The following is a 15,546-nucleotide window of genomic DNA, read 5'->3' as shown; positions in this document are numbered from 1 at the left end:
TAAAATAAAAAAAAGAAAAATAAAAAAGTAAAATTGTAACAACTAAGAAATGATAATTCACATTTTTTTGAGAGATCTTTTTCTTTTAAATAGAATTAAATGAGAAGAAATAATAAGGTGAATTTAAAAATAGATTTCAAATTATGAATTTCGCTGATTGGAAAGAATTTTTTGAGATATAATCTTAAATTCGAAGTCATATGATTCAGTAGAATGAAATTACTAAATAAAGAACTGATTTTCAAGAAGTTTGAAAATAGATACATTCTTTTCACATTTGCGAATTGAGAAATGAAATGAATGAAAAAATAATAAATTTTATAAAGATAAAGTCAGAGATCAAAACAAGATACTGTGAAGTGAATCACCAACCAAAAACCAGCTTTTCATTTGTGAATAAATCGCTCAAATTGTTTTTTTTCTGTATACCACTTTCAACGAAAACCCTTCTTTCTTTCATTTGTCCTTTCATCTTTTTCAACTTGCACTTCCAAAGAATGCCTTCAGAGTGACAATAAACGAGTGATTGAATTCATTGCTCTCGTTCTTATCTCCAGCTGGCAAAGTGCCTTTTATCGTCCCGCGGGCATACGTCGTCAGCCAGCTGCCTTTGAGATAGATAGACGACTCAGGATTCGGCGGAGTAAACACAAACGGTAGCACATAGACATTCTTTTGGTTCAGCTTTAATTCAATTTCTTCAGTTACTTGTGCTTTAAAGTTGTCGTTTGCTTTATCTTTGTCTTTATCTTTATCTTTTTCCTTCTCCTTCGCTTTCTCTTTCTCCTTTCCGCTCCCAGTCGAATTCAAAACGGAAGGCCCATTCGAATCAAACACAATCTTCGTGCTGCTCCAATCAAAGCCCTTTCGCACAGCTTCTTCGTCTGGTGGCGTTATTGTCAGCTCAAAGCTACCTCCGCTGCCTCCGCCTGCTCCACTTGCTTTCTTCTCTCCTTTTTCGCTTTTCTCTCCCTTTTCAGCTTTTGACCCTTCTTTCTTTTTCTCTCCCTCTGGCTGATTTTGTAATTCTCCGCGGAGAATTAGACTCAAAATTGATGAAGAAGTCGGTTGGCTGGAAGAATCAACCTGAACAGATGACTTTAGAGGACAGCCAAATAAGATGTATCTCACTCGTTTTTCTGCTCTTTGAGTTCCATCTTCTGTTGGGAGAGTCATATTTGATGATTGACTGTCTGCAGAAGTTGATGCATACATATCGCTTGGAGTGAAATCCAGCACAATCTCATTCGGCAGCTCATTCATAAACTTCGCTTTTTCAGCCACAATCTGCTGGGCAGACGCCATCGAAGCAAAGAAACCAGAAGAAGATAATGAAGACTGCAGATTCTCCGAAGAAGCAACACCAAAGCCAGCCAGCGCATTCATCTGAAGAGTCGGCGTTGTTAGTGCAAAGAGGCTCTTCGACGGGTTTGCGAACTTCGCCTGAGGAACAATACGATCAGCAGCGAGGAAGACAGGAGCGCTCCAAGCTCTGCCTCTCAGCGAATAAGTGAGGACGTTTTTGGCAGCGGGTATATGCACTGTGAGCTCAGCTGTGTGGAACTGAGACACTTCCTTTGGAGAGAAGCAGACGACAAAGCGGCGGGAGGAGAGTGGGGCGACAGTCGCACTGGATGAAGAGAGAGGGTGGAGGAAGAAGGAAGAAGCAGACGAGGCTGAAGAGGCAGAGGCAGAGGAAGCAGAGGAGAAGAGAGAAGAAGTGGAGGAGATGTGTCCTGTGTTTCGGATGCTGAATGTGGGGAAGAGAGGGTATTCGCTGTCGTTGTGGAAGACAATGGCAACTGTTCTGACAGTCTGAGAAGAGCTGTTTGTTTGAGAAGATGCTTTGTTTGTGAGGAAAGATTGAGAAGTGAATGGATTTTGTGTTTGTGTTTGTGATGGAGTCTGAGGGCAGACAGCAACTTCACCGAAATCAATGACAGATGGCATGGATGATGGTGGAGATGAAGGTAATAAAGAAGAAGTTGAAGAAGTACTTGAAGAAGAAGCAGAAGAAGAAGATGCCACATTCGATCCATCTTCCTCTTTCTCTCCTTCCAAAGTGAGGTGGAAGCGCGGGGCAGTTCCAATCCCCGTCAGTTTGAACATGATGCAGTTTGTTCTCTTCTTCCCTCTCTCCTTCACCCCATCCACTTCACAATCCAATGTTTCCAGCTTGATCAGCTCTGAGTAGCATTTGCCATCAGCCGGCGTGAATGAGAACACAACTTCGCTTCTTCCCCCGCCACATGCAATGTTTCTGAGTGCTTTTCCGAGTGCGAATGGGCCGTGTGGGTCGAACGGGGTGTCGGCAGAGATTGTGAGAGGGAAGCGAGGAAGACTGGCAGAGGAGTCAGAGATTGGTGAAGAAGAAGAAGAGGAGGAGGAGGAGGAAGAGGAAGGAGATAATGCTTGAGAATCACCAATAGAATTCAAAGGAAGAGGAGCAAATGGAGTGGAAGCAGCTGAATGTGAAGGAGAATGTGAGGGTGAATGAGATGGCGATGAAGGAGATGACAAAGATTTGATGCTGTTTCGATTGTGCTGCTTCAGATTGAGCGGGAACAAATTCTGCAGAACGACCGTTCGACACACAGTTGTGGCAGCAGGAACCCTTCCGAAGTCGAGTAGAAACGTTGGAGGTGTCAGAGAAGAGACAATCGAAGGTTGGCGAATGAGCCTTGTGGTTGTTGTTGTGGTTGTAGTAATAGAAGAAGAAGAAGATGATGATGCAGAAGAAGAAGATGTTTCATTGCTTCCAATTATCACAGATGATGCGTTGTTCACAGAGTTAACACATGGCTGTGCTCCCTTCACGACACGCAGCAGAGGCGCCATCGCTGTGAATGAGATGCTCAGATACACAACACCATACAAGTTTGGATTCGACAGCAAGTCTTCTTTTTTCCTTTCTCTCTTCTCTTCTTCTGACTGCAATGATTGCTGCTGCTGCTGATTCTTGCCTTCCACTTCATTTTCTGTTGTATTTTCTGCGTCTTCCTTCTTCCTTTTGTTTGGTTCGGCTGGTTGAGAATATGCATTTGCGAGTGAATTCATCCTTTTTTGCTTTCTTCGCTCCATTTCTCCTTGTTCGATGTAGAAGACAGGAATCACAAACGTCTTGCGCACATTCGGAAATTCACCAGGAAACGGCACATTTTTCGCGATTTCTTCGAGTTTTGCGTGGTTTTTGTACAAAGAAGTCAAAGATGATAGAGAAGCAACTGATGTTGAAGAGGAAGAAGAAGAAGAGGAGGAGGAGGAGGAAGAAAAGAATGGCAATATTCCTTTCATTGAATTGATGAACGAAGCAAACAAAGCGCCTTCTTCGCGATACAGCCAGTTCAGCTGGTCTTTCCTCTTCTCTTCTTCTTCTGCCTCTTTCTGTCTCCTCTTCTCTTCTGCCTCTTCTTCCCTCTTTCTCTCTTCCTGCCTCAATCTTTCTCTTTCCTCTGCTAATTTCTCTTCTCTCTCTCTTTCTTCTCTTTCCTTTTGCGTCTCTTTCACTTTGCCTCCTCTTCTTGTCGATGAAAGCGGACGATTCGGCGTCGAAAGCGGAGAAGATTTTGGAGTGATATCTTTCTCTTTCTTTTCTTCTTCCTCTTCTTTCCCCTTCTCCAACATCTTCCTCTTCTCTTCCTCTTCCTCCTCTTTTTTCTTCCTCTTCTGCTTCTTCATCTCTTCTTCATTTGGAATCTTATAGTCCAATCCATAGCATTCCCTCCCAACTTCCACCAACTCCTCCAAAAACGCTGGATTTACGCAGACATCAAACGGAACACTGCACAATTGCGACAGAAAACCTGGTGGATACTTCGAATTGGATGCCTTTGAAGAAGAAGAAGAGGAGGAGGAGGAGGAAGAAGAAGAAGAAAAGGAAGACATTTTTGTTGTCAGTGCACCAACAGATGGGGTGATGGTGATTGCATTGTGGGGCGATATCATCTGGAAGAGGTAGGTGCGGCTGGGATGAGAAGAAGAAGAAGAAGAAGTCATTGTTGATTCTGCTTCATTCATTCCATTTGCACCTGGCGATGATCCATTCTTATCTCTCACCTTCATATTCATCTTCTGATTTTGATTCTGCCTCGCCTTCTCCTCCTTCTTCCCTTCGTTCGCCACCAGCTCCGCCCTCAGCTTCCTCACTTCTCCCCAATACACCACCCCCAAATCAAACGCCGCTGGCTCGCATTTGATTGGCACAGCCACGCAACTTGCCCTCACATCGAGCGTATAGTCACGCCCGCTGTCTGTCTGAATGCTCAGAGAAGAAGAAAAGGGGAGTGCAGTGATGGGAGCAAATGTTATCTGCAGCTGTTTTGTCTCCTTTGGCAGCAGAAGGCCGATCCCGCCGTCGGGTTCGATGCTGACCTCGCGAGGGAGATGCACAAAGCCGAAGCGCTGCGAAAGTAGAGACTTGTTTGTGATGAAGAAGGTGTGCTTGATGCGCGTTCCGACGGGAACAGTACCGAGATTGAGCTCTGTGATGGGGGTGAGGATTAGTTCTGAAGAAGGAAAATAAATAAATAAATAAATAAATAAATAAATAAATAAATAAATAAATAAATAAATAAATAAATAAATAAATAAATAAATAAATAAATAAATAAATAAATAAATAAATAAATAAATAAATAAATAAATAAATAAATAAATAAATAAATAAATAAATAAATAAATAAATAAATAAATAAATAAATAAATAAATAAATAAATAAATAAATAAATAAATAAATAAATAAATAAATAAATAAATAAATAAATAAATTAAAAAATAAGAGAAAAGAAAATTTGTTAAAAGAATGAGTGAAACATGGAAAGATATATTTAAAATAATTTTATATGTAAGTAATAATTCATTTACAGTTAACATTCCATCAGAAATTCCATAAAAGGCAAAAAATTTGTTCAATAGAAATCATTTCATATATCAACACAGAAATCACACCTTTCTCTCCATCTTTCTCCTCTTCCCCTTCCTTCTTCTCTTCTTCCTTCTCCCCCTTCTTCTCCCCCTTCTTCTCCCTCTCTCCTCTCACCGAAAACACGACGTCCGGCGAGGCGATGTTAGCTCTGAACAGAAACATTGCCGGCAGCGGCTGGTCCGGAATGGTGAGTGTGACAGGAAACTCCACAAGAGACTGCGCTTGGTCAACATACTGCGGCGGAAGGATCTCAAAAATATTCTCCTTCGGCTGGAACTTCAGCTTGAACAGGAAAGAACCACCATTTCCCTGGCAGACGCCCATCGTCGGCGACGCCGAGAGAAAAAGAGAGGCAGAGCGAGGGATCTCAATCTTGCACTGCATTGACACTTTCCCTCTGTTGATGGCAACAATACTATCTCGATAGAGCTGGTTGGTGTGGCATGTTTTGAAGTCCACCACGTCTCTTGACAAGAAAATAGGCACGTCTGTTGCTGCGCCTTCCACAAGCACATAAACAGTGCCACACGAGAGAGGAAGAGAAGGAGGACGGAACTTCTTCCGTTTTGTGATGAAATGAGAAGGACGAGGACGTGTTTGCTGCTTTGAATGAGTGTGATATGAATGATTGGTTGCTGTGAATTCATTGTTCAGAAGGGATTGCTGCGTGTGAAGAGCATTTGGGGTGCCTGCGATGTCTTCTGCTGAATTGACATTGTCTTCGTGTTCTGCAATCGTAGGCAACTGTCCAGAGAGATGCTCGTTGAGTCGGATTTTGCTTCCATTTGCGAAGTTTCCATTGTTTTCTCCGCTTTCGTTGAATGCTCCTTCAACATATGCATTTCCTCCTTCTTCACCAAACACATCTTCACCTTCACCGTCTTCCTCCATCTCTTCTTCCTCTTCCTCTTCCTCTTCTTCCTCCTCCCCCTTCCCCTTCTTCTCCTTCTTCCCTTCTTCCTCAAAGCGGATCATCAGACATCCTCTGAATCTCCCCACAACACGTGGCTCAAAAGTGAGTGTGATTTTTTGCTCGGAATATCCTTCTAATCTCCCAAAACGCGTTCCCACAGACACAACTGAATGCCAATTGGCTCCGCCGTCCAGAGGAGGAGGACGGAGGCTTTGTGAAGAAGAAGAGGAGGAGGAGGAAGACGATGAAGAGATTGTGAATGACTTGAGAGGAGAAGGAGAAGATAAAGGAGAGGAAAGAGGAGAAGAAGAAGAGATGTTTTCTGCTGTTGATGCTGCTGATTGGGTGGATGAGTAACTCCTCAATGGAGATATGAGTGGATCAGCAGATGGCTGCAGCGGCGTTGGCGCTTCGTCTCCGCAAGCCTCGTTCTCCTTCCTCGTCTTCTCAAAGCTTCTCTCTCTTTCTGCCTCTTCTCTTTCTCTTTCTCCTCCTTCTTCTTCAACCTCTGCCATTTCCTCGTCTTCGTCTGCAATTCCGACCCCTCGTCCGCTTGTCCTCCCCTTCAGCGTCTTCGCCTGCAGCATCTGCTCTTTCATCTCAAGAGCTGCCGACTTCTTCACTTTCTTCAGCAAATCAGCACTGTTTGCTTCTCCATTTGCTGATTTCTTCTTGTTGTTGTTGCCTGCTTTGAGATTTTTGTCTTTTGCATCTGAAGAAGAAGAGGAAGAAGAGGAAGAGGAAGCAGCCGAAGAAGGAAAGAAGAACAAAGAAGGTGATTCTGACATAAGGGCAATGGAGTTTATTCTGTCTGTCTCATTCAAAAACTGCACAGCTCCTTCAGCTGCTGACTGAGTGTTAGCAAACGAGCGCTGAGTGCCTATCATCCCACTCTGTGACATCATCGTGTTCAGCATCGTCCCATTCATCATACTCATTCCATTCATTCCTCCTTTCTGCTTCTCACTCATCTTCTTCTCCAATGCTTCTCTTGACGCCAATGTTGAACCAAACGCACCCCTCTGCTGTAACATTCCCCGTTTCGCTATTTCTCCTCTTCTCTTCGTGCTCATTCCACCTCCTTCTCCTTCTGCTGCCTCTCTTTCTCTCTCTCTTTTGAGCTCTTCGAGATATTCCAGTGCTCCCTCTGGTATCTCCACAGCAGACACAACAAAGTTGCGTGGAATGACGCCGTCGTTACGCAGTTTTATTTGCGCTGTGCCTGTTGCACCGAGCATCACTGGCTGGAAGACAAGGGGAGAGGGAGGAAGGATGGTTGGGGAAGAGGAAGAAGAGGAAGGAGAGGAAGGAGATGGTGAAGAAGAAGAAGAAGATTTTAATGTTGCATTTGAGCAAATTGTTCCTTCCTTCTTTTCTGCTTCTTCTCCACTCTTCTTCTCTTTCTCCACCTTCTCTTCCTTCTTCTTCTTCACATTCCACGCCAAGCTCGGCACGACCGAAATCTTCGCTCTCTTCTTGAAGCATTTCACAGGCACTGCAAACCCTCCCCCGTATTCTGTCTCAAATAGCAAATTGAAGCTCAAATCGGCGTCTTCCTTCGGCGTGAAGACGAGTGTGATGCTGCACGCAATGCCTGATGACACATGTCCCTGTGGCTTGTACTTCACATCGAAGTATTGCGAGACTGAGCCGTCGAGTGGGAGGAGCTTGAAAGCGTTGATTCTGTTGGAGACATTGGTGACGGTGAATGTGGCAGAGTAAATTTCATCAGAGTTCACTTCGAAGTCGCGGAAGACGATTTCGCGGGGGGAGGAAATGTACGGCGGAGAGGAGGAGGAAAAAGGAGAAGGAGAGGAAGAAGAAGAGGAGGAAGAGGAAGAAGGATCAGATGGATATGCGCTTGTTCTTGGTGGGAGTTTTGGCTTGAGATGTTTGTATGGATCAAGAAGTGTCTTGTAATCAGGTCTTTTTGTTGTGCCAGTTGGTTTTGGCTTCATCAAAGATGACTGCGTTGAATTCATCATTGAGCCATCAGAAGAAGAAGAAGAAGAAGACGTTTTTGTTGTGAGAGAAAAGCTTCTTTCCTTCACACATCCCTCTTTCTTCCCTCTCTTCTGCGCCTCTGCCACAATCCGTCCAATTTTCTCCTTCGCTGAAAAAGAGAACGGAATAGTCGGGATGCTTGTGAGTGTGTTGCTCCCAATCACATTCTTATTGCTTTTGCTTCCTTCTTTCCCTTCTTTCCCTTCTTTCCCTTCCTCCTCCTCTTCCTCATCCTCCTCCTCTTCCTCATCATCCTCTTCTGGTATTCCTTGCACTTGTGTTTGTTTGCCTGCCTTTGGTTTCTTTGCCCCCAGCATCATCATCCCTTCCACCACCTGCAGAAGATCCCATCCTTCTTTCTCCTTCTTCTCCTCAGCCCCAAACAGCCTCGCCGTCTCATTCAGAAGAATCGCTTTGATCTGCCTCTCTTCCTCAGCACTCAAACAACTCAGAATTTCTGGCTCTGCCACTTCTGCCTCATCGTCATCGTATCCATCACTTCCTCGCAATTTCACATGAGGATTTCGAGGTATTGCAACAGTCTTCTTCGAAAGCGATGACATTTGCTTGTTTAATTGTAATGAAGTACTTCCTCCTATTCCTCCAATTCCTCCTCCTGTTGTTGTTGATGATGATGCTGTTGATGGTGCGCCTACACGAAAAGACAAAGTTCTCACATCGTCTGGTGGCAGTGCTGTGTCTGCCATTGCAGAAGAGTCAATATCACTCCACAAAGGCCGAACCTGCGCTTCTTTGTAGCTGCCTCGTTCTTTCCCTCTCAGCCTGCCTTTTCCAGCTGTCTTCAAATAGCCTTGTCTGCTTGAAGTATCATCATCTTCTTCTTCATCGAATTCATCGTTGTCATTTGATAAATCAGCGTCTTTCCTTCTCCAATCTCTCGATTTCACTGTTTTATCCCCATAAATATTGCCTCTTCCTTCCTCTCCTTCCTCTTCCTCTTCCTCCTCCTCTTCTTCTTCAATCCCCAGTTCTTTCAGCTCTCTCTTTCTTTCCTCTTTCCAATGCGCCCTCACATCGCTCGCTACTTTTGTGTAGTCAATTTCCTTCTTCTTCTTCCTCTTCTCTGACACCTCCACAACTTCTGACGGAAACCACTTCTTCCTCCCAGTTGGATCAATCATCTGCACCTCATTCATTCCATCGCTGCTTCCTTTGCTTCCATCCCCGAATATATCTGAATCATTTCCTTCTCTTCCTCCTTCTCCTTCTCCTTCTCCTCTTCCTCCTGTTGCTGCGTTCCCCTTCGCCCTGATGTGTGTTGCTAGATACTCCTCTGTCTTCCTCTGCTGCTCAGCCAGTGACAGAGACTTTGCATATTCCACTTCGAGTTGCTTCTTCTTCTTCTCCTTTTCGTGCTGCTTGCGATACCTTTCCTCCTCCTCTTCTGCTTCTCTCTGGACTCTTTCCTTGTCAGCTGCGATCCGCTGCTCAACCGCTGCCCTTTCTTTCGCCCTTTTCTTCTCAATTTCGCGCCGCCGAAAAACTTCGTAGGGATTTTCGCCTGCCGCAAGAAGAGACTGTTTTTCTTTGTTGAACGCCTCTTCTTTCCTCTTCGCGAGATTCACACTGGAAAATATTAAAATTGAGTGGTTGGTTAGAAAAAGAATATATTTTCATTCATTAATAAACATTTGGAAATATCAACGAATAATTAACAGAAGGTTTTGAATGATATCAATGAAATAGAAGAATCATTATCAAAACGTATAAAAATATGTTGTTATTTTTTTGATAAAAAAAATTGCATACGCTTTTTCTCTGTTTTCTGTGAATTCCACTTTGACTCTGTCTAAGCTCTTCTTCAGCGACAGAATGGCTTCTATTCTCTTTTCTTTCTCTTTGTCTTCTTTTTCGTCTTGCTCTCTCTGCTTTTCTTTTTCCTTTCTCCGATATTCCCTCAACCGCTGCTGTGCCTGCTCAGAATTCTGTTTGAAAATGAAAAATGATAATGAAAGTTCATGTCAATATTTATGGAAATAGAAAGAAAAACAAAAGATTTAATATAAAAATAATCGTTATAGCAACAAAAAATTAATATCGAAATTCAAGTCAAAAGTATTATTCATTCATAAACATTAACACATCAACTTCATTTTAAATTTCTGATTCATAAAAATATTTTATTTATTAAGAAATCTATTCACCTTTTTCCCTTCTTCGATTCTTCTGATATCGTTCACAACTTGCTCTTCAATAACTCTTTCAATTTCTTCGTATTGCATCTGTCTCTTCTGAGCAAATCTGATAAATGGTGCATTTACAAATTTGAGATAATCACAAATACATATACGCAATTCAATAAAAGAAAAGAAAAGAAAGAAAAGAAAATAGAAAATAGAAAATTAAAAAATAAAAAAAAAAAAAAATGAAAAATGAAAAAAAAAATTTTTTTTTTTCATAAAGAAGAAAAAGCGTTTTATTCAACTGTTACAAAACTTTACTGCTTGTGATATCTCCATTTTTCGTTTTTGCTCCGCTATAGCAGCAGCTCCTTTCTTTGCAATTTCCTGAATGAACACAAATACACATGACATGCAAATATATCAAAAAAAAAAGCATTTAAGATGAAAATGGAGCAAAAAATCATTTAGATTAATTTTATGCAATCAAGAAAGAAAGCATCCAAACTAAAAAAGACAAAAAAAAAAAATAAAATTTAATATTAAAGGAAAACTTTCAATCTCACAAAATAAATTCACAAAGTTCGTGGTACTATTTTAGAATACATGTCTTTCAAAATACCTCTTCTTCTTCAAGTTCGCCTTCGCTACTCAATAGCGTAATTCCTTGAACAGCTCCTCTTTCAACTTCTTTCAGTCGATCTGTTTCATTTATTATTTCTTGCTCTTTATCATTTCTCTCTTTTATTTTTTTTTCCCACAATGTCTTTGTCATCATAAATTGAGGATCTGTTCTTGATGAAGTAAAGCTCATATGTGTCAATTCCTGTTCAATTTCGTCTGCTTCTTGACATAAAATTTTGTATTGATTTTCTAAAAGATTTAGCTGATAAAATAAATAAACAATTAATAAATTTTAATAAAATGATATATTCTCTGAGGTTTATTGAAAACAGAAAATACCTTGTCCAATCTTGTCTCAACATATTCTGATTGCTCATTCAACTTTTTTTGAACATCGCGAATTGCCTGCATTTTTGATTCTCTAACTCTGTGTTGAACGTTCTATTGCAATCCAATGATTTAAGAATAATTAAAAAGAAATACAAATTTCTGAAAAAATTTCATAGTTTGTTTCAAACTGAAGTTGAAGAACGCATTGAATTTGTATCTGGGACTTTTCTTTTTGTTGGTCCTACGATAAAGTTTGGAAAATTTTGAAAACAATTTTGTAAAGCAAATAATAATAACGAAATATCAAAAAAACAAATTTTCCTAACCTTCAACACTATAAAAGCATATAAATCGTTCATATAAAAAAATAATAATATCAATGACTATTCTTACTTAAAAATTTTTTAAACCTTGTATAAAGAGCTGGAGTATATGCAGAAACAGACATATCAGATAAATTCAACCAGAAATAAAGAAATAATGGTTATTCAAAATAAACAACTTCTCTGTTAAAAAGACAAATATTTTTCTTTGCAAAACAAAATGAACGTATTAACAAATAGAATACAAAAGTCAATTCTTCAATCCCTTTACAAATTATCCACATATCTTTTTTTGCAAAGGAAAATGATTACACAAAATCCTGAATGTGGAATATGTTTGTGTCCAACTGTAGAAGGAATGATGATGCCTTGCTGCCAAAGTTGCTTTTGTAAAGTATGCCTTGATCAGGCATTTGCGAAAAAGAAACAATGTCCAACGTGCCGCAAGGTACTTACTGATATTATGCCATTTCCAATTCATCGTATCATACACCATTTAACTGTATGCTGATTAGAAATTATTTTTTTCTCCCTTTCATTAAATTTATTGATTTTATTTTATGATAACGAGGAATCTGAAGGAGCATCTAAAACGCCTGTCGATATTATATCTATTGAAAAAAACTCAGAACCACAACAACATTCAAATTCAACGCCCGCTATTGAAGGGGCTTCGGCTGGAGAGAATAAAGTTTCCTCCAAACCTCCAAATGATCCATTTCTTGATTATGCAATTGCCTTGAGCCTTGGAGAAGCTCCATTTGATCCAGATGAGCTTGATTCTAAAAGAGAGCCAAAATGCGCAAAGAAAATAGTTCAAACCATGAAATCTGGAATGAAAGTTGCAACTGCTCCTTCAAAATTAGATTTAAAATCTGTAAAAACTCCTGAAGAATTAGAGAAATTGATTTTTTAGCAATCCTTCATTTCATGCTGTCATATTTATAAGATATTAATCAAATTTGTTTCTTGTATTTTTAATTGTCATATTGAATTTTATATTCAAAATTTGTGTTTTTGAGCAGAAAGTAATTTTTGTGAATCATTTCGCGATTAAGTTTATTATTATTTTTTATTTGATATTTTTCGTATTTGGAAAACATTGGGCTTATATGTATATGAAATTTTCAATAAAATTTTTCTTAGCATGAGATGTGATATTATGATAAGAAATTAAAATTTTGGAGAACAATTATCGAATTGAAGCAAATAAACAACTTCATTTTACTGTTGGCACCTTTCAACAAGCAAAATCATGATCACTGAAACCACAGAAAAATTTTCGAATATTCGTTTTTACGATTTTGTCAAAAAGATGATGGAAATGCTGATGGAAATTGGGCAAGAAGACGGAGCAGTTCCAGAAAGGAATAAAAATGTTGCTGAATTCGAAGGTTTGAAGACGATTGTGAGGATGATAAATAATTGTTATATTTTTGTCTTTTTGTACTGTTATTAATATTTTTATCCTTGGCATTTATATTAAGGAATTTATTTGTTGTGTTTGTGCGTTATTAAAACTTTATATTTGATAGAAAATATTTGCATATTTTTTTTTTTTTTTTTGTTTTCATATTTGTGAATAAAACAGAATTTCTTGAAAAAATTGTTTCACATGAACACCAAGAAATAAAAGATTTTTATGACAAAAACGAAAAGTTATTTTTTATAGTGAAGAAAATGAAGAAGCAGGAGTTAAAGAAAGTGGCTTCAATATATGTCTTCAACAAGTTAGGACGAGCTGCAACAAATGCAAAAGAAGAATGGCCTTTTAAATTCTTAAAATTCTTTATGCGTCGGATTTTTATAACAGGAACGTACGTCGAAAATAATTATTTAAAATCAAATCTCAAAGAAGCTATGGACAAGTTGATTGATGATGCATTTGGATTGAGACAGAGGGCAAAAAGACTTCTTGGAAAGGAAAATGCAATAGATTTAGTTGATTTAGTGGAATCATTTCATTTGTTGCATCCATATGGATTTCGATTTAACCAGTTTTTATTATCAAATACGCTTCCTGTTCTTCTAAATGAAGTTACGAAAGAGATAAAATCTAAGTCAGACAAGATTCGTGTTGAGTATGCATTGCTTGCGATCCGGCACATATGCCCTTCAGGTTTGTTAATATATTGGTTTTTATTTTTATTTCATTGATGATAATTTTTTCGATTATCTAATTTTAATCTGGATTTTCATTGATTTCAAATAAATTTTTCGAACTTCATTTTGTACGATTAAAAGATCACGGCGAAGTGTTTCAAAAATGTAAGATAACAAAAACTATTGTTCGTCTTTTGGAACAAGACAAAAAGTTTGTGAATTTAACTGAGATTTCTCGATGTGTTGCATGGCAAATCTTAAGTCAACATGGGTTATTACCAGAAGCTGAAAAAGTGTCTGTGAATATTATGTGGAAAGAAGAAGGGCTTTTTGAACGCTGGATGGAGATTCTGCAAAGAGAGATGGATTCTAAGCAGAAAATGAGATGGCATGGGATGGATGAGTCGATCAATTCAGATGAAAGCTTTCATATATCAAATGCTACTCACACTTTCTTACAGGAGCCGCAAGCGTTGGCGGATGGAATAGGAAGAAATGACTCAGAAGAAGAAAAGGAAGACATAGAAGCATTACTTCATGAAGAAATGATGAATGGAATTATCGAATGGACGTTGCGAGGGATGATGGAAACTTGGAAAGAATGCTATTCGCAGTTTTTTGGCAGTCAAAAGATTTTGACATGTGTGGAAGAAATGTTAGGATCAAGTTGCAAAGGAAAAAATGACAAGTGCCCAGGATCATATCAACCGAAAATTTCAGATGAAAGAAAAGAGGAAAGCTTTGATATTGCAAATGAAAGCAAAAAAGAATCATTCAAGAAGGGAATCAAAAGTTGCGAGTACCGTTGCAATTGTTCACCTCATGTGTTGGATGACTCTTCTTTCTCATCTTCATCGTCTTCATCATCTTCATCATCTGCATCATCTGCATCATCTTTCTCATCTTCCTCATCTTCTTCCTCAACAAACACTGAAAATCACATTCATCATATCACCCACTTCAAATCACATGACCAGACGACAAAATTTGATCAGCACGAACGATGCTGGGCGTTATCGTTGCTGGGGCTGAGGCCAGACGAAAGCTTCCCAGTTAAAGGCAGATGCGGGCACTGTTGGCGAGGGGTGATGAAAATCATTGCCGAGTTGAAGGAGTCAGATATCCAGATTGTGCGCCAGGCTGTGGATGTTGCATGTGATTGGTTTGACATTCTGAAGGTTAAAATGAGTGATTTGAAAAATGAAAGGATGCAAAAATTGAAGGCTGAAGAAATTAAGAAGGAGATTCATGAAACGAAAAATCAAAGCCCGGAGGAAAGTTCAGTCGAAGACTGTCACAACAAGACGAACATTCAGAAACCATTTCATCAGCATACAAAATTCGAGGAGCAATGTTTCAAAGAAAGAGAAGGAAATTTAGAATATTGTTATTTTAAGGAGGTGATAGAGGCAGCTGAAGAAGAAGGACTGAGTGATAGCTGTCTTGCTCAAGTGAAATTTCACCATGAAAAGAGAAAGTACACGCAAGTGAGAGCATTGCAGCTTTGGAAATTATTGGAAGAGATATAGCACAAAAAAGAGAATAATTTCCAAAAATCCAAGTGAAAAAATACTTGACTGGAACTTTGTATTAAGTTCATTCATGAAAGATAAATATGTTTAGATGGATGAAATATTGCAACCGAAGTGAAAATTGAGGAATTGAACGAAATTTTATAATGAGCACTCTCGCATCGTTTGAATTGTAGCATTAACACCTCATGCTTTATGTGTTCATTTAATTGTTGTTTTTATTTGATTATGTTAAAGTCGATTTTCAATTTTTCAACAGTTTATTGGAATAAATATTTTTTGTGTTCTGATTTACCTTCAAAAATTAATAATAATTCGTTTTTATTTTGCGAGTCATATCATCTTTAAAATAGTGTTTTTACTTTCTCCTTATATAAATATATATATATATTTTAGGAAATAATACAAAATTTTGATATATGTTTTATCTTTTTTTCCAAATATATGTGCAACTCAGTGAGATTCAACATTCATAATAATTTACAAGAGCAAGACATAATGTTTAATACATATTCAAAAGAAAATTGGTTGATGAAAAAAGTTATCTCATTGAAAAAAATGACAATTCATAAAATAATATGGGGCGCAGGAATTTTTCATTTCCCCATTTTTCCTGCATTCTCAATTGCAACGAGGTACTTCCCCACATGA

The 15,546-nt window shown here is 38.9% G+C and overlaps 3 protein-coding genes across 3 annotated transcripts; 2 read left to right on the top strand and 1 right to left on the bottom strand.

Annotated features, from left to right (window-relative positions):
- Positions 1 to 47: 47 nt before the first annotated feature.
- On the bottom strand, positions 48 to 11,392 carry MONOS_9419 (putative Cilia- and flagella-associated protein 74). The gene is made up of 10 exons (XM_067879920.1): positions 11,348 to 11,392; positions 11,264 to 11,271; positions 11,126 to 11,178; positions 10,947 to 11,048; positions 10,606 to 10,869; positions 10,300 to 10,370; positions 10,008 to 10,104; positions 9,613 to 9,788; positions 4,949 to 9,429; positions 48 to 4,505 (listed from the first exon to the last, which is right to left on the bottom strand). The coding sequence occupies exons 1-10, from the start codon at positions 11,383 to 11,385 to the stop codon at positions 478 to 480; spliced, it is 9,318 nt and encodes a 3,105-aa protein (XP_067735268.1). The 5' UTR covers positions 11,386 to 11,392; the 3' UTR covers positions 48 to 477.
- A 137-nt stretch (positions 11,393 to 11,529) lies between these two features.
- MONOS_9418 (uncharacterized protein) lies at positions 11,530 to 12,384 on the top strand. The gene is made up of 2 exons (XM_067879919.1): positions 11,530 to 11,762; positions 11,832 to 12,384. The coding sequence occupies exons 1-2, from the start codon at positions 11,565 to 11,567 to the stop codon at positions 12,174 to 12,176; spliced, it is 543 nt and encodes a 180-aa protein (XP_067735267.1). The 5' UTR covers positions 11,530 to 11,564; the 3' UTR covers positions 12,177 to 12,384.
- A 148-nt stretch (positions 12,385 to 12,532) lies between these two features.
- Positions 12,533 to 15,313, top strand: MONOS_9417 (uncharacterized protein). Its single transcript, XM_067879918.1, has 3 exons — positions 12,533 to 12,654; positions 12,852 to 13,379; positions 13,505 to 15,313. Exons 1-3 carry the CDS (start codon positions 12,576 to 12,578, stop codon positions 14,890 to 14,892), a joined length of 1,995 nt encoding a protein of 664 aa, XP_067735266.1. The 5' UTR covers positions 12,533 to 12,575; the 3' UTR covers positions 14,893 to 15,313.
- Positions 15,314 to 15,546: the final 233 nt, after the last annotated feature.

The sequence above is a fragment of the Monocercomonoides exilis genome (genome assembly GCF_001643675.1).
Source record: "Monocercomonoides exilis strain PA203 chromosome Unknown scaffold3-2548433, whole genome shotgun sequence".
Taxonomy (NCBI): Eukaryota; Preaxostyla; order Oxymonadida; family Polymastigidae; genus Monocercomonoides; species Monocercomonoides exilis.
Note: the sequence above shows the minus strand (reverse complement) of the source record. Positions and strands in the feature narration are given on the sequence as shown.